This window comes from Coenobita brevimanus, chromosome 93 (genome assembly GCF_032717465.1).
Source record: "Coenobita brevimanus isolate Jiangsu-jjx chromosome 93, ASM3271746v2, whole genome shotgun sequence".
NCBI classification, from domain to species: domain Eukaryota; kingdom Metazoa; phylum Arthropoda; class Malacostraca; order Decapoda; family Coenobitidae; genus Coenobita; species Coenobita brevimanus.
Genome location: NC_137046.1, coordinates 22,610,861 through 22,634,948, shown reverse-complemented (window position 1 = coordinate 22,634,948; position 24,088 = coordinate 22,610,861). Strand labels below are relative to the sequence as shown.

The 24,088-nt window shown below is 43.3% G+C and overlaps 1 protein-coding gene across 1 annotated transcript in view; it reads left to right on the top strand.

The window, feature by feature from the left end:
- Positions 1–2,025: 2,025 nt before the first annotated feature.
- The window catches only part of LOC145412380 (ionotropic receptor coreceptor Ir8a-like), a 214,090-nt gene continuing 192,027 nt past the window's right edge, over positions 2,026–24,088 (top strand). Inside the window, exons 1-4 of the mRNA XM_080282268.1 lie at positions 2,026–2,104; positions 2,302–2,445; positions 14,156–14,359; positions 17,840–18,006. Coding sequence (XP_080138394.1) covers positions 2,026–2,104; positions 2,302–2,445; positions 14,156–14,359; positions 17,840–18,006 — 594 coding nt within the window. The remainder of the gene's footprint in view (positions 2,105–2,301; positions 2,446–14,155; positions 14,360–17,839; positions 18,007–24,088) is intronic.

Here is a 24,088-nt window from a genome sequence, read left to right as displayed (position 1 = left end):
TGAATGCTATTCTCATATTTGCAAGCAGTGAATACATGTTCTGTACCTTCTCATTGATATGGTCAGCCGGAGATAGTCTGTTATTGATAATCATACCTAGTCCTTCTCTCTTTCTGATATGTGTAGGGTTTTATATCCTAACGTATAATCCTAGTCAGGTCTTTTTGCACTTTTACCAAACTTGCTTACATGACACTTGTCCACATTGAATTCCATTTGCCATGTAATTCTCCGTTCATGAAGTTTGATTCTTCTTGTAGCTCTTTACAGGAGTCTGTGTTAGTAATTCTCCTTGTATTTTTGCATCATCGTGTGTGTGTGTGTGTGTGTGTGTGTGTGTGTGTGTGTGTGTGTGTGTGTACACCTGTAAAACTAGGATGTTGCCTGCCTACTGCTTCAAGTTGTAACTTTCAGGGCTAATATCTCTGACATTAGCCTATCTTCTTTACATTCTGAAGATGTTAGTTGTGGATGACATATTAACCATTTCGCTAAGATGACGCCTTTTTTTCTTTTTCATCATACTCTAGCTACCTCCAGACGATCATATTCAGCTTTGGAGATTCTTTACGAACTGCAAGGGTTAAATGTGGCCTTCATTAACCACTTCACAGAGAGAGCTTTTGTAAGCTGAACAGTATAGTCTTACGTTAGCTACAGCAGCAACAACAACAACAACAACAACAACAACAACAAGACACCCTCAGGATAAAAGGGTTAGCATGGGCCGACAACAGCTCCACCTCCAAGTTGTACCCACCAACTATTGCTGCATCGATTGCTCTTACGCCATCGCATAGCAAAGACGTTTTGTCCTATTTATACTCGAGACTAAAATTTTGGGTTATAGTTCTGTTACTGGTTTCTCCTCGCCATGTTTCCATGATATGTCCATAGTAATGTCACGACACAATTGTCTACCTAAAATTCAGTACAAAAAACTAAAAGAATGGGTCCGCACAAGCACAAATCAAATGGTCCAAGGTGGCATTATTTGTAGTTGCTTTCAGCGTTTGGCCTCGATGTATGTACAATGATAATTTATGTAGGGTAATGGTGTAGGGTCGATACTACTTTTCTCCCTCTCACTGACCTTCCCACCCCTCTCACTCCCCTTCCTTACCCCTTCACTCCTCTTCCCCACCCTCTTACTTGCCCTCCCCGCCCATCTCACTCTTCTTTCCTACACTCTTACTCCTATTCACCACCCCCTCACTCCTCTTCCCCACTTTCTCACTCTTCTTCCCTCTCACTCATTTTTCCCACCCTTTAACTCTCATTCCCCATTCCCTCAGTCCTCTTCCCCACTTTTTCATTCTTCTTCCTCTCCTCTCTCACTCCTCTCCATCCCTCACCCATTTTCCCCCCTCCCCCTCCCCTTTTACTTCTTTTGTCCCAGTGAGTGGTGAGGGGCGAGGGATGACAGGGTGAGACAGGTGAAACAGTCAACAGTGCGAGAAAAGGGCACGAAAATAATGGGGTAAATGGCGAGCAAATTAAAGGTGAAGGGGGGAAGGGGAAGGGCATGCAGGATGAGGAAATAAGAGTGAGGGAGTAGAGAGTGAGAAAATAAGAGTGAGGGAGTAAAGGGTGAGGAAATAATGAAGGAGTAAACAGTGAGGAAATAAGAGGGAGGGAGTGAGGGATGAGGAAATAAGAGTTAGGGAGTGAAGGGTGAGGGAGAGAAGGACGAAGAAATTAAGGGTGAGGGACTGAAGGATGAGGAACTAAGAGTGAAGGATGAGGAAATAAGAGTGATGGAGTGAATGATGAGGAAATAAGAGTGAGGGAGTGAATGATGAGGAAACAAGAGTGAGGGAGTGAAGGATGAGGGAGTGTGAGAAATCGAAAAGTGAGAGTGAATGGCAAGAGATTCAAGTGTGTGTGTTTGTGTGAGAGAGAGAGAGAGAGAGAGAGAGAGAGAGAGAGAGAGAGAGAGAGAGAGAGAGAGCAGTGATACCGTTCCTTCTAAACCACTCACTTTCACCACTATACCTTATTCCAGCAGAGGAGAGTGAGAGCAGGATGGGGGTAGAGCGTATTGTTTTGTCCCTGTGCTGCCACCTGCTGCTGCTGACCAAAACAACTGCACAGGTAACTATAGGTGAGTCGTGAGCTCCATATTTTACTAACTAATAATACCATTTTCCTAGTAAACATGATCGCTCCGGGATGTTACAAAGATTTAACACTAACAAAGAGATATAGCCATGAGAACAGACCTATGCATGTAATTAACGTTTTTCTTTTTTCCTGCTTTCATTCTCTCTCTCTCTCTCTCTCTCTCTCTCCCCTTCCTAGTAAGCACCATCGACAAGAGCCTGGGAGAAGGTGCTGTCTGGCTGGAGAAGGCGGTGATGGAAGCTGAGACATTGACCAGCCTCACCCTCAACCTGAGGGTGATCAAGACTTCGCTCGAGGAAGAAAAGGACAGCGAGAATCAGTGTAAGCAGACATGTCATTACTACATCAGTAATATACATCTCCTACTTGGAGCTACATTCATAGCGTTATTATTAATGATTCTTTGATGATAGTGGCTATTGTTTTAGTGACAACGTTACTCGCCCAGCGGCTCATTCCAGACTAACACTACTCTGTTTCATCTAATATACTGTAGCACTAGCCGTGTGTGTGTGTGTGTGTGTGTGTGTGTGTGTGTGTGTAATTTGGGCAGCCGAAACTATTCATTCAAATCGCACCAAAATTGGCATAAAAATCGCAAAAAATTCGCTGATGTGAAAAAACTTGGTCCCATCACGATTGGAAAACTTTTACTATATTCAATGAGCGATCACATTTTGACCAAAAAACGCGGTTCCAGGCGCCCGGCATAGGATTTCCGTAGAATTTTTTGCCCATAGCTAGAGCTAAAATTACTATAGCAGTAGTCGTGTGTCTGTGTGTGTATTTCGGACTTGCGTTCGGACAACCTGGGTTCCATTCCCGAAGCTGCAAACAACACGATCAATTGGTTAGCTGCAAAAAATCGAAGTGACAACATTAGACCAGAACAGCACATAAACGGACCATCATGGGCCCTCGATGTTGCCTTGACGGCCGATAGTGACAGCGTTAGACTAGAACAGCACATAAACTTTTTTTTTTTTTTTTTAATGCAAGAAAGAAGGAACCAAAGACCAGGGGCCCGCAAATCGTTCCTCCCAAGATAAAAAACAAAAAACAATACAAAAGAGAGCTAAATTCAAGATCCGTTCATTTCGAGATGCCTGGACACACTGCGTTTGAAAGACTGGAGATCATAGAAAGTAGGAAAGACAGACAGAGGGAGACAGTTCCAGAGTTGACCTGTTGCATAAATGAAAGACTGGGAGAAACGTTTAACTCTTCCATTAGACAGCTGGATAGAAAAAAGATGAGAGTTTGTTGCTAGATGGGTGCTACGCGCCCGTCGTAGAGATGAAGGGATGCAAGTAGACAGTTAAGAGAAGCAGCGACCATTGAAGTAGCGATAGGAAAGGGATAAAGATGCAACAGTGCGGTGAAGAGACAAAGGTTGGAGGGAGCCAGTAAGAGAAGAAGAGATGAAGAAAGGAAAAGCCTTTGACTCCACCCTATTGAGAAGAGCTGTATGTGGGGAGCCTCCCCACACATGTGAGTTGTACTCTACATAGGGGCGAATAAAACCCGTGTATGAAGTCAACAACTGTGCAAGGGTAAAGAAGGTACAGAGTCGGCTTAGCACACCTAATCTCTTGGATGCAGATTTTACAAGAGATGCAATATGATCTTTCCAAGACAAGTCCCGAGTGAATGAAACCCCAAGCATGTTCAAGGATGATGCAGGACTGAGCTGGATATTATTAAACATTAGTGGGTACTCCTGTGGAAGATTGTGTCGGGCTGATAGGTTTAAAAACTGAGATTTTGATGCATTAAGAACAAGATTATTTTTACTCCAGTCAGAGATAAGAGCCATGTCAGACATTAGGTTTGCCATAGCCTCATCCCTTGTTTGTTGAAGTAACTGCTGAGGTGGACGTTGCGGGAACCGAATAGAAAGGTGAAGGGTGGAATCATCGGAGTACAAGTGGATAGGATTAGATGTACAGCTCAGAAGGTCATTGATGAATAAAAGGAAGAGAGTCGGTGATAGGACAGAGTCGGTGATAGGTGGAGTTGGAGGCACTCACTCAAGTGCCTGGTGGTGTATGGGTGTTGCCTTTGTTGGGGTGGGGAGTGGGCCCACCTGGGGGTCCGGGGGATGTCCTCGGAGGGGCTCCGACTGCGGTCTGCTGCTGGGGTTGCCACCGTCAGGGATGGGCTGCAGCATCGTTCTCTGCTGGAGTCTGTCAGGTACAGTAGGCATCCTCTTCCTCTAGACGGAGGGAGAACAGCCCCGGGGACAGTACGGGACCGCTCCACCAATCCTTTGAGCAGTGGTCGTCCTCCTGGAGGTTGCCTCAGTCTGGTTGGACAGGAGGGTAATCTGTGCTCCTGCCAGAGGGCAGGACTGAGCACAACTCACCATCTCGTTGCAGAGTCACAGGGGGAGAGAGACTTTGGCAATTCTCTCCGGCACGGCTACAGGCCATTGCTGGATTCCGTTGGGCAACAGACGGAGGGCGGCTACAGGCCATTGCTGGGGCCTGACTCCCTAATGGGAATTCAGGCGAGGTGTGGCTATTGGCCTTCACCTGCCTGCTGGTGCAGCTACCGGCCGTCACTGAGGTCCCGCAAGGAGGGCAACATGCAGGAGAGGTGCGGCTACAGGCCATCTTCTCCCTACGGGCATGGCTACAGGCCATCGCCAGTGTCATGCCCTCCAAGGCAACTACAGAAGGAGAGGGGACGTACCGGTCTCTCCCCAGCGTGGCTACAGGCCGTCGCTGGTTTCTGTATGGGGTGTGAGCAGCACTGGGCAGAGCGGCTACAGTCGCCTCCTAATTAGCGGTCTGGCTACAGGCCATGACCTTTTCTGTGAGTGGCTACAGGCCATCTCTGGTGCCCGGCTACAGGCCGTGGCCCTTTGTGGTGAGTGGCTACAGGCTGTCTCTGGTGCCCAGCTACAGGCCATGGCCCTTGCTTTTTGTGAGCGGCTACAGGTCATCTCTTTGTACACTGAGCGACTACAGGCTGACTCAGGTGCCCGGCTACAGGCCGTGGCTGGGGTGCTGCTCAGAACTGTTAGGCCAGTTCCACCTCGATCCTGTCGGTGGTCAGCTTGCCCAGAAGGTAGAGTACTTTGACTAAGGTTGTGGCGGCGGGCAAGTTCGGGGAATACGGGCGCGGTGCCCGGGTGAACTTATGACCATATTGCCTGGGCGCGTTCCGTGCTCCGTCTAGCCCTCCGTGCCCTCCTCCTTGGGGTGTGGTGGCGGCCTGCGCTGCAACAGCCGGCATTTTAATTATGAATTTATTTTGGAGTTTTCGGTGTTTATTGTGTTCATGGTAGTATCGACTTATTTTTGTAGTCTGGGTGGTGGAGTTTGTTGGAAATGGGAGGCAAGAGTTTCTGTTTTCAGACCTAAATGAGATATGCGTCATCCCTTGAGTGTACAGGCTGGACAGTGAGGGTGGAAATGCAAAACGACCTGCCATTCGCACCTCACACGTGCTGATTAGCAGGAAGGGAAGAGAGGCCTTCCCACCCACGAACGCATCATGTGAACACGGAAAACTTTCCTGTAATGCTTGTAAAAGGCGAAGAATATCTAAAATGATTCCAAACAGTACAACAAACCAGAGCAAATAGGTAAAGATATCAAACAAAAATTAATTTTTCATTTAGTTTCATGTCTTTTTTGTTTATGCCTCTGTTTACTTATAATCGTAAACAAGGTGGTTGTGTGTGTTTCGCAAGGGAGGAGAAAGATGATATTTTCTGTTTGGGTTGAGATAATAGATATAACTATATGTGTTTAGGCATGGCCACGAGCTAGAAAATCGTACATCCACTCGTCACGACAGCATGTGGTGAACTGACAAATAGGGTGTGAGAGTGTGAAGTGAAGGTCAGTCTCACGTCCCAGATGTTCGTTCACTCCCTGAAAGTTTTCACAGTTTTCTACAAGGCACACTGCACTGAATGATCCAAACCAGTACACAAACCTGAGCAAATAGGTAAAGATATTAACAAAAAAATGTATTTTTCTCCTACTATCATGTCTTGTTTGTGTATTCCTGCATTTATTCATAATCGCAAACAGGGTGGTTGTGTGTGTTTTGCAAGGGAGGACAAAGATGATACTTTCTCTCTGGGTCGAGATAGTGGGTGTAGTTGTGCTTGTTTAGGCATGGCCACGAGTGAAAAAATTGAAAATCCACTCACCACAGTAGCAGGCTCTGAACTGCTTAATGGGGTGTATGGGAGTGTAGTGTAGGTCAGTCTGAAGATGTTCAGAACGTTCGTTCACTTCCCCAAAATTTTCACCGTCTTTTATAAGCCGCGCTCAAATGATGCCTGCGGTCATTTATCGGCTAAACATCATTCGACGACGGCGGCCACGGAGGGGTAAATACATGAATATCGTATCAAAATGATACATGAAATTAGGTTTTGGCCCACCTGAATTTTGATTTTCCTCTTGTTTGTCTTAAGCAAAAGAAACCGTGTTATTTTTGGTGCATTATAAGCTCAGTCCGTCCATCTTCCACTACTCGTCACGATCTTCCACACATCTATAACCTTACATTCAATAACATACAACATAGTCCTTCATCATCTCTGAATATCCTTGTTGTCGTGTCTTCTCGTAACCTGTTTTGGAAAGGTCGCAATCACGGCTGTGGTCACAATACACCTTGAAAATTCAGCATCACAGAGGCATGACGTGCTAAACCAACTCTGGGCATTCTTTAAGCCAACTGCAATGCTGATACTGTAAAGGAATTTTCTTCGCCCATGTGTGGAATACACATCTTACTTGTGGAGAGCTCACCAAATAGAGCATTTCTAAATAGTATGAAGTCTAAGGGTTTTCGTCTCATCAACCCTCCTTCTCTTACTTTCTTCAGGCTCTTTCCCTTTGCCATAGTGTTGCTGTGTGTGTGTGTGTGTGTGTGTGTGTGTGTGTGTGTGTGTGTGTTTGCTCTCTCTCTCTCTCCCTCTCTGTCTATGTATGTGTGTGTGTGTGTGTGTGTGTGTGTGTGTGTGTGCTTCTCTGTCTGTCTGTCTGTCTGTCTGTCTGTCTGTCTCTCTCTCTCTCTCTCTCTCTCTCTCTCTCTCTCTCTCTCTCTCTCTCTCTCTCTTCTCTTCTATTCTATTGCTGCTACTCTGGGCTCTGAACTCGTCAATCTAAATGCATAAGTAGTGTAGGTACACAGTCTCACCCCTTTTCTATCAGTGCTTGGGGTCTGAAAGGAATGTATGATAGCACCCCTGTATACGGGAGGGTGTGACAGAACAGAATGTAAGAGCCGAAGAGATTTTGCTTTATGAAACGTTTTTGACCGTGAATAGTTTGTTTTTAGCGTTTATGTATCAGGTGAAGTCATGCAAAGCAGCAGATAGCTAGGCACTGTGTAAGGTAATAAGAGTGTGGTGTGTGAAAGGAAGAAAGGAAAAGCAATCCATGATTACCTCATATGAGTGAGTAAAAGTATCTGTGAATCATTTGTGTGTTGAGTAAAAAATATAACCGAACAAGACGGAACAGCCCTAGAGTCCATCTGCACTCACCTAGTTGTCTCAGGATTGAATATTTGACTGTCCTGTGACCTTGGCCATGACAGATTACTCTCAAAATCAAATTATTACATTCATGTCTAATCCTCCCTTAGCTTTGGTTCAGACCAGATCAGAACCGACTGCGGTAACTTTGTCCATTGAATGTTGCATTTGACCCTATCCCCGTGACCTTGACCTTTGGCTGATTGTTCTTAGGCCTTTTTATCTGTTCTTTAACCTGAATTCTTCTACAAAGCTTAGTCTACATCGGATACAAACTCTAAGTTGACCTTGCCATGTGACCTTGGCCTCTGGCCTGTTGTTCTTTAAAAACAATTGGTTAACTTCTTCGGTGATCGTCGTCAGTTCATCCACCAAGTTTGATCCAAATCATTTATTATTATTATTATTATTATTATTTTTTAACACATTGACATACGGGTTGAAGTACAATCTTACCGTGACCTTGATCTTTTACTGATTTTTCTCAAAATTAAACCCTTTTATTCTTTTCTGAGCATCAGCACTTTCGCCAAGTCTGGCTCAGATCAGATAAAAACTGTTTGAGTTGACCTTGCCCGGTGATCTTGGCCTTTGACCTTTCTCTATGACTTTGACCTTTAATTGATTCTCAAAACTGAATACTTTTATTCTTAGCTTATCCTAAACTCTTCCACAAACTTTGACCTAAATGGGGCAAAAACCTTGCCCTTGCCCTGTAACCTTGGCCTCTGACTCTGAAATACAAAAGGTTTGCTCTTTGGCACATCCTCAGGTATTACACCATTATGTAAATATCGGATCAAAATTGTTTAAATTACTTTATCAACAACCACACACACACACACGCACACACACTGGGCAAACTTTGACGTTGTCCCGCAACCTTGACCTTTGACTGATTCTTCTCAAAACTGAGTTGCTTCATGCTTACTTTACCCATAAGCCTTCTTCCCAGTTTGGCTTCATTTGGATAAAAACAGCCTAAATTTGTCTAATTAGGCTGACATTTGACCAAGGCCTGTGGTTCTGACATTTGACTTCTTGTTCTAAATATATTATTGCCCATGGACCATACCCAAACAATTCCACTAAGTTTGGTTGAAATTAGAAAAAAAATCAGTCATATTGCTAAAACACACACACACACACACACACACATGCAACTCAAAACATACTGCAACACCTGTGTGTGTGTGTGTGTGTCTGTAAAGCTGCTAGTCATCTTCAGAGAAATTACCAATATGCCGGGAATCGAACCCGGGACTCTCAGGTGAGAGCCAGGCAGCATACCACTACACCACGACCAGGTAAAAGTTAACTCACGTTGTTACAATCTTGTAACCAACGTCCCTCCGCCCCCCACTGTGGGCCTGAAGAGGATGAGTTAACCCCCTGGCACTCGGGCAAGTAGATGCTTTTAATCTATCCCAAACACTTACGGCAAGTCAGAATGAAGGGAGAACCTGTATTTTTTACCTGGTCGTGGTGTAGTGGTATGCTGCCTGGCTCTCACCTGAGAGTCCCGGGTTCGATTCCCGGCATATTGGTAATTTCTCTGATGATTTTTCCTGTGTAAAAAAAAAAAAAAAAATACAGGTTCTCTCTTCCTGCTAGTCATCTTTTGGTCGTCCAAGCTTAGTGGCTGGGTGGATAGGTTTGTGGGTGATTGGGTGGGTGGGTGTTGTGGGAAAAATGAGGGGAGTCTGCGAAGTGAGTGGAATGGTCAAAGTAGGTGGGGGTGAGTGGATGGGCAAAGTGTTGTGGGTGGGTGGGAGGGGAGAGTGTGGTGGTCGGGTGGATTAGGGATGTGGGTAGGTGGGTGGGTGGGCTTAGTAGGAAGGTGGGCGTTTTGGTTGGATGACTGGATGTGTAGCATTCTGGATAACAAACCAGGAGACATACATACTGTATTGGGTGAGTGGGTGGGTATACAGGTGTTTTTTTGGGTAGATGAGAGAAAACTGATCCTATGGGGAATAGGTCTATGGGGTAAATAGGTCCACGGTTGAAAGAGTTCCATGTGGTAGAGTAGGTCCATGGGGGATACGTCCTGGGGGTAATGAGCCCAAGTGAAAGCAATGGTCCAGTGGGTAAAAAAAGTCCATGGAGGAAATAGGTCCATGTGAGAAAATAGGTCCATGTGAGGATCTGATATATTGCTGTGGGAAGATAATAGGTCCATGAGGAAAACAGGTCCTTGGGGAAAAATATGTCTGTGAAAAGAAAATCCATGGTAACACTAGGTCCATGGGAAACGTAGGTTATTCAGTGGAAAATATCTGTGGATGAAAAATAGAACCATGGTGAAAAATAGATCCAAAGGGGGGAAATAGGTCCATGTGGGATACTAAGTCAAGGGGGAATATTTGTTCACATTGAAAAAATGGGTCCATGGGTAAAAAAAGAAAAAGGGCCATGCGAGAAGTAGATACATGAAAAAAATGGTCTATCTATTTGTCTATGTATTGCCAGACGCCCTGCTCCTGTGGCCAGAAACAAATTGCCTCCATGTCGCCCTGTCCCCCGCCATTTCATTGCCCTCGCGCTGCTCACCCCCCCCCCCATTCTCTTATACCTCTCCAATCCATCCTTCCATCTCATCCTTGGCCGCAACCTCCCTCTCCACCTCCTCTGCCTCACTCCCCCCATTCTCATATACCTCTCCATTCCATCCCTCCGTCTCATCCTTGGCCTCAGCCTCCCTCTCCACCCCCTTCACCTCACTCACATACACTCTCCTCATTAATCTCTCGTTCTCCATGCTCTCCACATGGCCAAACCACCTCAGCGTATTTCTCCTAATGCTTTCTATCACATCCACATCCACACCATAATGCTCCTTCACTTCCCCATTTGTCAGTCTGTCTCTCCATGTAACTCCTCTCAAATAAGTCATTTCCACTGCCCTCACTCTTGACTTGTATTCTTACAGCAAGATCCAAGTTTTGCTTCCATACGTTAGATTTGGTATCCCAATACTACCACGCAGCGACCTTTTAACTTCCATTCTCACATACTTATTTCTTAACACAGCTTTCAAAGAACCAGCAACCTTTCTTCCCTGTTATATCCTTTCAAGCACTTCATCCTCCAAACTACCACCCTTTCTCATCTCACCAACCAAGTACTTATATGTACTCACATTTTTCATTTCCTCATCATCCAACCTCACTGTACATTCAGTGACTTCCTATCTCTCGAAAACCGTATATTCACCTTTAAATTCCGTTTCTTACACATTCTCCCAGCTCATTCACCAAGCCTTGCAGTTCCCCTTCGTCTTCACTTGATAATACAGTATCATCTGCAAACAACAATAAAGTTTCCAAATGCTGTCCTCTCTCATTTGGGCCGCACCAACATCCACTGCCCCACCCTGTATCTCCCTTATAACCCCATCCATATACAGATGAAACATCCCTGGAGACATGAAACATCCCTGTTTCAGTCCAATATTCAGACAGAAAAATTCACTCAGTTCACCATCCACACGCACTGTAGCCCTAGCACCCTCATACATACTGTTCACGGCATTCAGCAGCTTTCCATTTACTCCATATATTCTTAATATTTTCCTTATTCCTTACATTAAGGTCACATACAACATCTTACCCTTTCGCTAGAATATTTTCCACTAAAGACCTAAGGATGAATATCTGATCTACACAACCTATTCCCTTTCCCTACCTAAAACCCCCCTGTTCTTCTCCAACTAATTTCTCTGTTATTTTTCCCTTATGTCAGTAAGTATCATACCATATACTTATCCCGTTACGCTAAGAAGACATGCCCCTGTGATTACCACACACTTTTTTTTTTTCCCATTTCTTATCTACAGGGGAATAATTATCCCTGACTTCTAGTCCTCCAAGACTCTACCTTCCTCCCAGCCCAAATACCCATTCTCTCCCCCATGTTTTATTTCACTACACACTCCATGAATTCGAGGGGCTTTCCCCATTTTGACTTTCTTCATTGATTCCACTGCTTCCAACCTACTGATCTCTTCCTCCCTTCCTACCTCCCTTTTCTCCCAGCCATTCACCAGCCACATATGCTCTCATTCTCTGTGTTTAATAGTTCCTTAAAATTCCTCAAAGTGTTCTCTCTGTCGGCTTACTTTTTCTTCGTTGTCCACTAGCAGTCCACCATTTTTATCTTCCACTGCCCTACTAACTTCTTTATCACCATGTCTAACTCTCTTTACCTCGTTCCACAACATTTTCTTACATTCCCTCCACTTTACACTCAAATTCCTTCCAAATTCCTCATCTACTCTCTTCTTACTTTCGCCTATCAATCTCTTCACCTCTCACGTCCACTTTACTTATAACTTTCTCCTCTATCTCTTAACTTCCCCGTGTCTTTGCTTCCCATCCATTCTCACATTTTCATTCCACCATGCTGTTCCTTGCATCCCCTTTCGTCTTCTCTTCACCCTACGCACCACCTCATATCCTGCACAGAATTTGTCTGTGAATATCTTGAACACATCTTCCACCTCCCCCATCTGCTCCAAATCATGTTTACCCAATCACTCCTCCACTTCTCTCATATATTCTGCCTTTTCCCCATCTTTTTGCAACCTTTCTACCCTCCTTGTATGGAATACCTCCTTCTGTCCTTTCCTCCTTTTGTCCATTCATTGCATTTGTACCTATACTTTCACTCAAAAGGTGGTCAGAAAGTCCACTTCTCCTTCCTCTTTATGCTCTTGCATCCATTACATACCTTCTCATTCTCTCATCCACATAAGAATCAATCATTTCCTTCCATTCATTCAGTTCACCACCCACCCTTCTCATCAGTCGTCATGTATACCTGCGGATTATTTTCTGCCCCACACAAATGTCCACTAAAGCACTACCATTCTCATCCACTTCTGCAGGCACACCCCATTCACCATCTGCTCCATCCACCTTCACATTCCGTACTTCTCCATTCATATTTCCAATAAAAAACACCCATTTCTCCCAAAGTTTTCCATGCATGCTTCCACTTTTGCCTAGAACTCTTTTTTTTCACTCTGCTTGCACAATCTTGCATTGGTGCATACACACACAATTGCCCACATTTGTATTCATAATTTCAGTCTCACCCACACAATCCTTGAACCAACTGGTCTATACTCTCTTATATTCTCCTTCCATCTCTTCCAACTAACAATACATACTTACTCTTTTGCCCTCTCACTCTCAAAATAATAATAATAATAATAATGATAATAATAATAATCTGCGGGAAAATAGGTCCATGGAGGAAAATTGGTCCATGAGCGTACTGTATATTGGAAGGGGGAAATGAGTCCATGGGGGAAAAAAAGGGGTCAATGGGGAAAACTGGGTGCATGGGGGCTTTGTGAGGCAGTGGGATTAAAATAGGTCCACATGGGAAAATAGGCAGGTGGAGAGATGACCCCTAGCAACTGTAACTGGAAACAGGCTTGTGTGCTTGAACTGTATTAAAACATGACTAACATATCAGTGCGTCTTTGTTGAGGTTTTCCTGGCTGAATACTGAAAAAGACAAAATTAGGCCACGTTGGGGGTGTAAAGCCTACTGAGTAATGCTCGAGAACAATTTGTGCTTTTGTTTGAGGATGATGTGTTGCTGCTAGGAGAGAAGAAATTGTAAATGAAAAATCTGAATGAGATTTGTGATGCGGGATTAAATGTTGTTAATGTGGAAAATATGAGCGTATTCAGCGATGTAAACATTTCTGGTAGCATGAACGATGAACTAGGTCGACAGTGTACAACAAAGAGGAAACGAGACTGAGGCACAAAGTACAGCAGCAGGAAAATGGAGTGTGAGTGAGGAAGAAAATGGGCGTTGAATATTAGTATAATGTATCACTTCCTCCCTTTCCTTGGGGGAAGCAGCCTAGGTATATAGATAGATAGATAGATAGTATCACTTCCAGCAGAGACCTATAGTAGCGAGTATGGATGATGAGAGATACAAGTCCAGAATAAGGGTAGTAGAAACAAGTTACCTTAGAAGTGCCTGGGGAGTAAACTGGAGGGATAGTTGGACGAATGCATGGGTTCGTGAGGAATGTGGTGTGGTGGGTGTAACTTAAGCAAAATTCCTTTGGGTAATAGTGGTCATATGGAGTTGAAAAGGCAGAGCTTGACTGAAAAGCGTTTGAGAGGGACTAGATGAAAGTATAACAGGTGCTCAGAGAACAAAATGGAAGGGTAAGATGGAGTGGGCTTTATGACAAAGTGTCGTGTCGTGGGAGGAAAGGTCGTTACTGAATAGAAAGAGAAATGTCTGGACGTTATCATTTTTCATTGTCCTCCTTGGCAGAATTTGGACGTCAGGAAGAGATAGATAGATGTTTCAATCATTCTTTAATACAGTAACTAACAGGCAACAAGGGGTCAACAGAAGGCACTACTGTAGCATAAAACGAGTACACTCCATCATTATTTCTTCTTCATCGCTGTCTTCACTCATCAGCATGTGACCTATAAAGTATGCAAATATATATCCGGCATTCCTCCCTCCTTCCGTCAGTGTGTCAGCACCTGGCTGGCGGGGCTGCAGTGGTGCTGGACGTGACGGCTGGTGGCTGGACCTACGCCCGGGACACCAGTGATCAGTTCGGCGTGCCCTACGTAAGGGTACAGATATCAAACTACCAGTGGATGGCCGCAGCCGACCAACTTCTTCACAGCTTCAACGCCACAGACGTCGCCTTCATCTTCGGTTCAGAGGCCCGTTAGTGTCAGTTTATACAGTCGTCTTACTTGCTCAGCCAGTATGATATATTGTATAATATGCCATTTGTACCACTTTTCCTTCTTGTTAGTTCTTTGAAGTCTTGTTTCTCCTATTATCCTCACTTTTACCAGTGTATTTGAACTTCTCATTTTCAGTTACCATATATCTCTGGATCTGTAAAGTATCCTTCAATACTTTCTCCGACTGCCAGTGAATAAACCTTGAAAATAAGCAGTATGGCATGCTAGCCCAAAAGGTAGGGATGGAGGGAAATCCGTTTGATACTGGCAGCCTCTGTTTCATCCAGTTGCAAAAGACATTATCTAAAATCAGAGCTGTGTGTGTGTGTGTGTGTGTGTGTGTGTGTGAGAGAGAGAGAGAGAGAGAGAGAGAGAGAGAGAGAGAGAGAGAGAGAGAGAGGTTGGGAGATCCCACAACGTTACTATTCTCGTATTTTTCTATTATTTTACAGTCTGTCAGTAAACACTCTTAAACTTCGTGAGTTGCCTGGGGTCCCTGTGGACCCCAGCATGTCTTTAAAATGATGCCATTCAGCCACTGTTTACTTTTTCGGTCTGCCCGTCCCTGACTTTTATTGTAGATGGTTATTGTATACGCACATAATTTTTGAGGAAAAAAGCATGCAGCATTTAGAAGTGAGAGTGTAAGAAATGTTTGTGGGGTCTGCTGGGACCCATCTCGCGTTCCGTGTGACTATTTTTTTTTTTTTTTTTTAGATTTTTGACATCTAAAGACAATGTCAATACCAAAGGCAGAGATTTGTTGGCAGATAATGACCAGCCCGATTTTTAAAAAAGATATTGATCCAGGCAGTGAATTATCTGACGCTGATGAATATGAAGTGGTTGAACAATCTGACAGTAACATTCTGCTGTATTATCATTATTAACACTGAAGATGTCACTACTCTTTGTATTTGTGAGAAAGGTACTATCATTTAGTTCTTTTCCCATGATAAAAAGTAAGTTTTCTTAATATTTGTGTGATAGTGAAAACAAAACTTTTTGTATCTAATTTGAACACTATAGGGATAGCTTTATGATTATGTGTCTTAGTTTATACCAGAGGATGTTATTATGTAAAGAACCTATCCCATGAGTACTGACAGGTTTAGTGCATCCATACTGAAACGTTAATAAATTTCCGATAAAAGTAATTTTCTTTGATTTAAAAAAAAAAAAAAAAAAAAAAAGGACGCTGGTGGGCTGGCTCCAGTGCCGTGTCCTGGGCAGCATATACACAAATTTTAAATGATGTGGCTTTATGCATATGAGAGAAATCCACCAAAAAATTTTGGGGTCCAGTGGGACCCCATCAGCCTCCCGTGTAATTTAGAAAGGCTCAGCTCACGAAGGGTTAAACAGCACTAGCACACAAGCTCATCTTCGGCTAAACCCCATAGGAGTCATCTCCCCACCCACCCGTTTTCTCCCTATGATCTACAGAATAATCATCCTATTGACCCAGTTCCCTCCGGTGACCTTTTTTCTCCCTTGGACTCATTTCCCAATGGACTGATTTCCCCCTTGGACGCCATGGACCCATTTTCCTCCGTGGACCCATTTTCCCCCACGAAACCACATTCTCCCATGGAACACTTTATCCCATGGGCATATTTTCCCTTATGGATCTATTTCCCTTGGCCTTATTACCCTCCCGGACCTACTTATACCTTTAGGTCTATTTTCCCCTGGGACCTATTGTCTACAATGGATCTGTTTTTCCACCATGAACATTTTCCATCTATAACTTACGTTCCCATGAACCTAGTTTAACCTTTGACTTATTTTCCCTCCATGGACCCATTTCCACCAGAGGCCTAATTTATCCCCATGGGATAATTTATCCCCATGGGGACACACCAAGTCCCCACATGGACCTATTTTCTTACATAGGCATATTTCCTCCAGGGATTTTTATTTTCCTTACCCACTGTACCTGTTTCCCCTTGGGCTTATATCCCCCCAGGGCGTATCACCCTTGGACCCATTGTCCCACACGAACTTAAACCAACCATGGACCTATTTACCCCATACATTCATTCCCCAGTATAGTAAACCCGGCTCCTGGTTTGTTCTCTAGGAAGGCACACATCCATCCAACTACCCATTAAGTCCACCCTCCCAAAAAGCCAGCCCTCCCACCCAATAAACTCATCCACCCACTCACCCATCCTCAAAGCCCACCCACCAGCGCACCACACCCTGTCCGCTCACCCACTTCGTCCACCCCACCCACTTTTCTTACTCCCAGCCATTTCACCCAACACACATACCTACCTCACCTACTCCACCCACCCTCTTTTCTACTTACCCGACCCAGCACCCTCACCCCTCCTGCCAACCTAACATATCCCCCCCCCCCTGTTCACAGACCTATCACCTATCCGCCAACCAACCTACCCATCTGGTTACCAAGCTTCGATCATTAGTTGCAACTTTACACACACACACACACACACACACACACACACACACACACATTGAGATGCACAACTACCTTTATAGACAAGATTAATTTCGAGGGCCAGCGACTGTGTAACAACAAACATAACAAATTAAAAGTCGCCTAATGAAGTCTTGAGTATAAGAGTGGCACTGAGGTTGAATAGGACTGTTGAGTTGGTGTGTAAGATTTTATTAGCTTGCAATGCTAATATGCACGGGATTACAGTATGTTTAGCAAATAATCCAGAATATTTCTTTGTTTTGCAACATACTAACCCTTTCATTATGGAAGGTCTTTCTGAAAAAAATACAGTACTTTGGTGATAACAATAATGCATCACACACCCGGGTGGTGATTGAGTTAACTTACCGTTGTTTTTAACCCCTGAAGTACAAGAGGTATTTCTTGGTCCCTTCTTTAGAAAATCAACCATACTAATGAAGAGGATACACTGAATGTAACTGAATTTGGTAACAGTAATCGTCATCATCATCATCATCATCTAATCCAGAAGCGTAGGAGCCCAGGTCTAGGCAAGTTGGTCCTGACATTTAAGATGAGTGACCAGCCTCACTCATCCCTGGGTGGCATTACGTGAGCAATAAACCCCAACCATCCCTTGGATATAAACCTGCACCAGCTTAATCCGACTGGAGCGCCTTAATTGCCCACTAAACCACAGATGCCATAATTTGGTTATATGGTTCCTGGTGTACAGGAAACCATTTGGCTTGTCCCTCAGTGTAGAGTCACCCGTAGACAGAAAGAAGAGGAAAGGACAAAGGAAAGAAAGAAGAAGAAGGATGGAAAGAAGGAAGGAAGAGAGGAAAAGGCAGGCAACCGAGAGCGGCACTATATCGAGTTAGTGGATGGTGAGCGTCCCCACCTGCCACTGGTAGCAGCAAGACATAAAACAAAGGCCTCATCCTGAAGGGAATGATACATCTCCTGCACAGCCATCCTATTGGCCACTATAGCAAATTTCTGTGTGTCTCTCCCGGGCAGCAGAGTTGGACCAGGCGCTGTACTACCTGGTGGAGGGGTCAGAGGTGCGTGTGATAGTCTTCAACGGGATCACTGACAACACCACTGCCACCCTTGCCAAGATGCGGCCAGCGCCATCTTACTACACCATCCTTGGTTCAACCTCTCACCTTGCAGAACGTTTCTCGGAGGTGCACCTATTTCACTCGTACCATGTAGGACCGTATTCTAGGTACCACAGGAGGATTCTTAGCACCTCTTCCATAGCGATTTATTTTCCACTTAATGCCTTACATCCTCTTTTGTATGTTGTTTAAATCCTTCTAATACCTGTATATAAAAATGCTAAAGAAGTGCGTAGGGAGAATAAATTGCTTAGAAGTGCTATAAACTCTCCCAATCCAGTAAAAACAACATGTTCTCTCATTATTACGTCTCATTGCCTAAACTCTTATTAACATTTATAAACCTTTTACCTTTCGTATACGTCTGTTTAACTAATAGACATGTGTGGTCAAATTTTAAAAAATTAAACTGCCATTTTATTAGCTTTTACGATCATTCATTGAATTTTTTGACATTATAAACTCCCAAGAGAATCTCTGCACTCATTGTAGCTTTATCATCTTCGTTTCGGGGTTATATTATACTTTAAATGGGCTATAGCTCGACGATTTTATTAATATTTGGGGAGACGTTTTGAACTGACGGGATTTCATATATCTTTCTTCAATTCTAGAGGGCCTTCCTGGGATAAATATAATGACCAGTGTTATCGTTACATGAGCTCCAGCTCGTCCCGCTTGGTTGGTTAGTTGTCGATGTCTGGGGTGCTTTGCATTGATGTATTGCGATATGCATAACGCATATCAGCAGAGTAAGGTTGATGGGAGTGAATGTGAGATCGTGAATTGGGAAAAAATATTACGAAGCTCAACACTCGGGACCAAATTTTCCCACATATAATGGGTACTCAGCTCTCACCACCCGAGATATAATAATGTCAGACGGCAAAACGTTCCATAACACTTACATAACGCAAGGCAAGCTTGCAAGCAGTGACCAACTTTCGATTGTTTCATCTAAACAACCACCGTCATCCTCATCCCGTTCACCCGGCAGGTCAACACGAAAAAAGCAAAGTTAGACATTTATAAGAGTGTGGCAGACTCTGAGCTCCCCTAACCTAGATCTGGAGGGAGAATGTACTAGATAACTGGTACAATGCGGTCAAGAAAACACAAACACTCGCAATCCCGACAACCACATACAAATTCCCTCTCGTATCCAGCAGCAAAGCGGTGCCCGGCACCAATTTGGACCATGCACGCGGACACGGCTGGACATTCTATCTTTAAGCAAGAACCTCCGGCAGACACTCATGGAAAAGAGCAGAAAAAACAGAGCAAACTCTGGGAGAACACAGTAAAACAATCTGGCAAACAAATACAAAGAACCTAAAGCTTTCTGGCAAGGAATACAGCATCTTTAAGTTAAACCACGAAACCATATCAAGTACTGTACCTAAAGAAGGATGATCAAAGAATATACAGTGGCTGCCTGCGAATTCAGTAGAACAGGACCTGGATGTCAGTATTCAGGATATCACCCGAGGAAAACTCATACGACCTAACTAAAGAACAGGAGGTAGTAGATTGGTTAGCCACTTACAACAACAGAATCACACCTCACCGCATTGTGAACTTTGATAGGCCATTCCAAATCAGCCCACTGTCATGGAAAATAACAACCATGGATTTACTAACAACTAATAGGAAAAAAAAGGCGCCATGAAAAAGCAAATTAGATGAGACACAGATTAGCAAAAATAAATAAACAGAAAATAAGTAAATAACTTCTTGCCCACTGTATACAATGCTATACTCAGCGCTTGATATTTCCCTGAACGGTTCTTAGAAGCATCGCTTATTATTATGATACATAAACCGAACCAGAATATTGCTGACCTATCTTTCCCCTGGATGTCCCAGGAAAAATATTTGAGAGGATTTTAAATACGAAACTGAGGTTACACCTTGAAAACAACAATCTATACTGTACAACCCTCGCCAATATGGTTTTCTTAGGGGAAGAAGCACCTCATCAGCGATCGCAATAATCGCGGAAAAATTACAGTACCACAGAACAAAGGATGTACTGTACTGTTATTGGGTTTCGGTATAATCTATTACACATGGCCTCCCAGATATCTCAGAAAAGCCACTAAGCATCTTCCTAGACCAACGTACAGCAACAATCATAATTTGCAAATCAACCTCCCCAACCTTCCCCCTGTTGAGCAATGTACCCTAGGGCAGTGTTTTATTACCAACACTTCATTACATACACGGCTGACGTGCCAGAGCCAAAGAGTGACATGTACCATGGACAAATTTTATGCCGATGACGCCACCTAGATCGTTGTAACAAACTTTAGCCTACTGTACCCGAACACGATTTCACAGTGCAAAGGGAGGGACTCAGACCAGACTGGCCAAATATTAAAATAAAAAAAGGATTTTTAAATAGAAAATGAACAGAGGAAGGAAAAAAAAAATCCATACGCCAGATTACACAAGTCCTCCATTCATAACAGATCCGTAACAGTTAGACTTTAACAGCCGTAGGCTGAAGTTTTGGGGGAAACCACTCGGGGGAAGTAAGCTTCAAAGAGACGAAGTTCGGGGAACAATAGAATTCTGACAGGCAGAAGTTCTGCAACAAGGCAGTGTGACAGTCCAGCCATGCTTGCTACCAGATGCCCGTGTAGCGCAGGGAAGGCGCAGAGAGGTGGCACAATGGATGCAACTCCGTCTGAAGCATTTAAAAGTATCTGTAAAATATTGCAAGGGAGGCAACATTCCTTCTTATTTATAGGGGAGTAAGTCCACTTGTAATAGCAGGGTTATTAATAATTATAACAGCTTTGTTTTGAATTTTGTCCAGTTGTTTTAGTGCAGCTTCTCCATATCCACATCACAAGGGCAAGCAGCGTTCCAGCAGAGACCGCACATGGCTCCTGCAAACTATAGCCAACTGCTTACCAGCGAAGAAGCTGCGGACTCTGCACAACAACTACCCCAGCAAGCGATCCAACATAAGAGGTCTAGCTGAGGGCACTGCCAAACGAAACACTGAGAATTTCAACACTTCCAGAGACAGGGACACTAGTAGAATTGAAGGTAATATAGGAACCAGGCAATATCTGTCCAGCAAACTGTACATATCTGGCTTTCCCAGCATTAAACAAGACAACGTCATTCAGTCCCCATTCAGTGACTGCAGACAAGTCCCGACCTATGGAGACCGTTGTACTGAGCTGTGAGTTAATTATATTAAACTTTGTGAATATGTATTTAAGTGTGAATGAACCGTGAAGTGTTGAGTCATCTGCATATGAGAGAGTAGGATTATGGGTGACAAACAAGAGATCATTAATATGGATTAGGAACAGGGTTGTATCCAGAACTGACCCTTGTGGCACTCCTGCATTTACTGAGTGGCAACTGGAATATACATAATCTACCCTTACTCCCATCCCTCTGTCATCAAGACACGAGGAAACCAGTGGAACAAAATATGATAGGCCACAGCAAAGGAGTTTGGATATCAAGGAACTATGCCACACTCTGACAAAAGCCCAAGAAACGTCAAAGGCCACTGCATGGGTTCTCCATGTTGGTCACTTGACTGATGGATGGTACAGCCAAGAGAATATCAACAGTGGACTTTTCATGACGAAAACCACATTGTCTGTCACTAATTAAGTTGTTAGATTCATGATGTTTAACAATGTGCATACCAGCTGCAATCCCAAACACTCCACCAAGAGGTGATATGACAGTTATTGATCTGCAATCAGAGGGGTCAGAGGAACTTCCCTTCCCCGGAAAATAAGAAACATATAGATAGATTTACACCTTTAGCACTAGGAGGGAGAAATCATAATGAAAAAGGGAAACAGTATAATATTCCAGGAAGTGACAAAGTTGTAGGCCATTACCATCCCCTGGAATGATAGTGTAACACATAAACAGTAAAATAACACAGAGAAAAAACGGTCCTAACAGCCCTCAAAAGAGTCTGACATATCCCGGAAAAATTAAAACTCAAATTAAAAATAATATCTTTTCGATTTTATATTACTTATCATTCCAACACACGTGGGATCCAGGACGAGAATGCTGAAACTACAGAAAGTACAGAACACAGATCTGAGATTTGTCTTTGATCAGATACCCATACACTTAGAACAGTTCGGAGCAACACTAGACTGCAAGTTGAATCTAACTGCACCCGCTTGACGGAAGCAGCAAGCAAGATCTGGAAAAATAACTTCAAGATGAACACATAATCTTTAACTTACGTGCAACATCTGGATAGAAGCACGAACATGGAGCACAGCTGGTTTTCCTGAAGCCCAAAATCGCTGGAGGATCTCCCACTAACTCACAGAAATATTGACCAATAAACAGTACATAGTTTTTCTTTTGCTACTGTTATGAACATTTATTGCAGTGCTGGGTAAGTCAGCTTCCTTCACTCTTTCAGCCTATTATCAGTCATCAGAAGAATAGGATGAAACTCACAAGAAAACTTGTATACTCTACACTGTAAAGTGAAAGAGCGTGTCTGAATGCGTCTAGTGGGAAAGGTGTCCCGCATGTGTCTAGTGATAAAATGACTTTCTCTCTCTAGTTCCTCACTCTTATATACATAGTAGTTTACTCTACCTCCTTAGATTTAACAAGCCAATGTTCTGTCTTAATTATAATCTACAGCCTAATACACACAAAGGAGGCTTCTCCCAATTTAAAATTGCTAGAAATCATGCAAAAGCTGTATTAAATCTATCTAAATCAAACTTTCTTCAAAAGCAAGCATCAAAATTACTTAACAACCCTAATGATAATAGAATATTCTGGTCAACTCTTAATTCTTTCAATAATAACTTTAACAAATCATCTTCCATTCCCCCACTAAAATCTTCAGATGGCAACATTACAATTGACCCACGTGGGAAAGCAGATATCTTTGCCAGTACCTTTGGCAGAAACTCTACCATAGACGATACCAGCCAGAATGTCCCAGTACTGGAACTTGATTCTCCTGAAATTGCCCCACTTAAAATACAGACAAGATACGTAAAATCCATCCTAGACAATTTACCTCCCAACAAAGCTCCAGGCCCAGATGGAATTCCGCCAATTGTTTTGAAAAAGTGTTCCCCTGAACTTGCCTCTGTCCTAGCTAAATTATTCAGACTATGCATACGTACTTCTTTATTCCCAAATTCATGGAAAGAAGCCAATATCCACCCAGTTCCGAAGAAAGGAAGTTCGTCTGACCCCTCCAATTACAGACCAATAGCTGTCACATCTTCTCTTGGTAAGGTATTTGAAACTTTAATTAATAAGCACATTGTTAAACATCTTGAATCCAACAACTTAATTAGTGATAGACAATATGGTTTTCGCCACGAAAGATCCACCATTGACATACTCAATCTCTTAACTCATACCATCCATCAATCAAAAGATCTTTTTGGAGAAACTCATGCAGTAGCTCTTGATATCTCTAAAGCTTTCAACAGAGTATGGCACCGTTCCCTGCTGTCCAAACTTCCTTGCTATGGACGAACGTCTTTTGTTCCTTTGATTTCTTCATATCTTAGTGACAGGAAAATAAGAGTAAAAGTAGATGATGTATATTCCAATTTCCACTCAATTAACGCCGGCGTGCCGCAGGGATCAGTTCTGGCACCAACCCTATTTCTGGTTCATATTAATGATCTCTTATTTGTCACCCACAATCCAATCCACTCATATGCAGATGACTCAACACTACATAGTTCATTCACACTCAGACATCCATTTACAAAGCCTAATATCTCTACCTCTCAACTCAGTACAGTCATCTCCATAAATCAAGATCTATCTACAATCAGTGAATGGGGACAAAATAACCTTGTCTCTTTTAATGCTAGTAAAACTAAATATATACAGTTTACTAATAGACACATATTCCCAGATTCGTACATTACCTTCAGTGCTACTAATATTCCCATTTCCAAAAGTATTAAAATTCTTGGTGTCTCACTTAACAGTGCCCTCAGCTGGACCTCTCATGTCAGATCACTTGCTAAAACCGCCTCAAAGAAACTTGGATTATTGTACAGAGTCCGTAACTTCTTCGCTGATGAGCAGTTAGCTATAATTTATAAGAGTCATGTGCGCTCTCAGCTTGAATATTGCTCACCCTTGTGGAATGGTT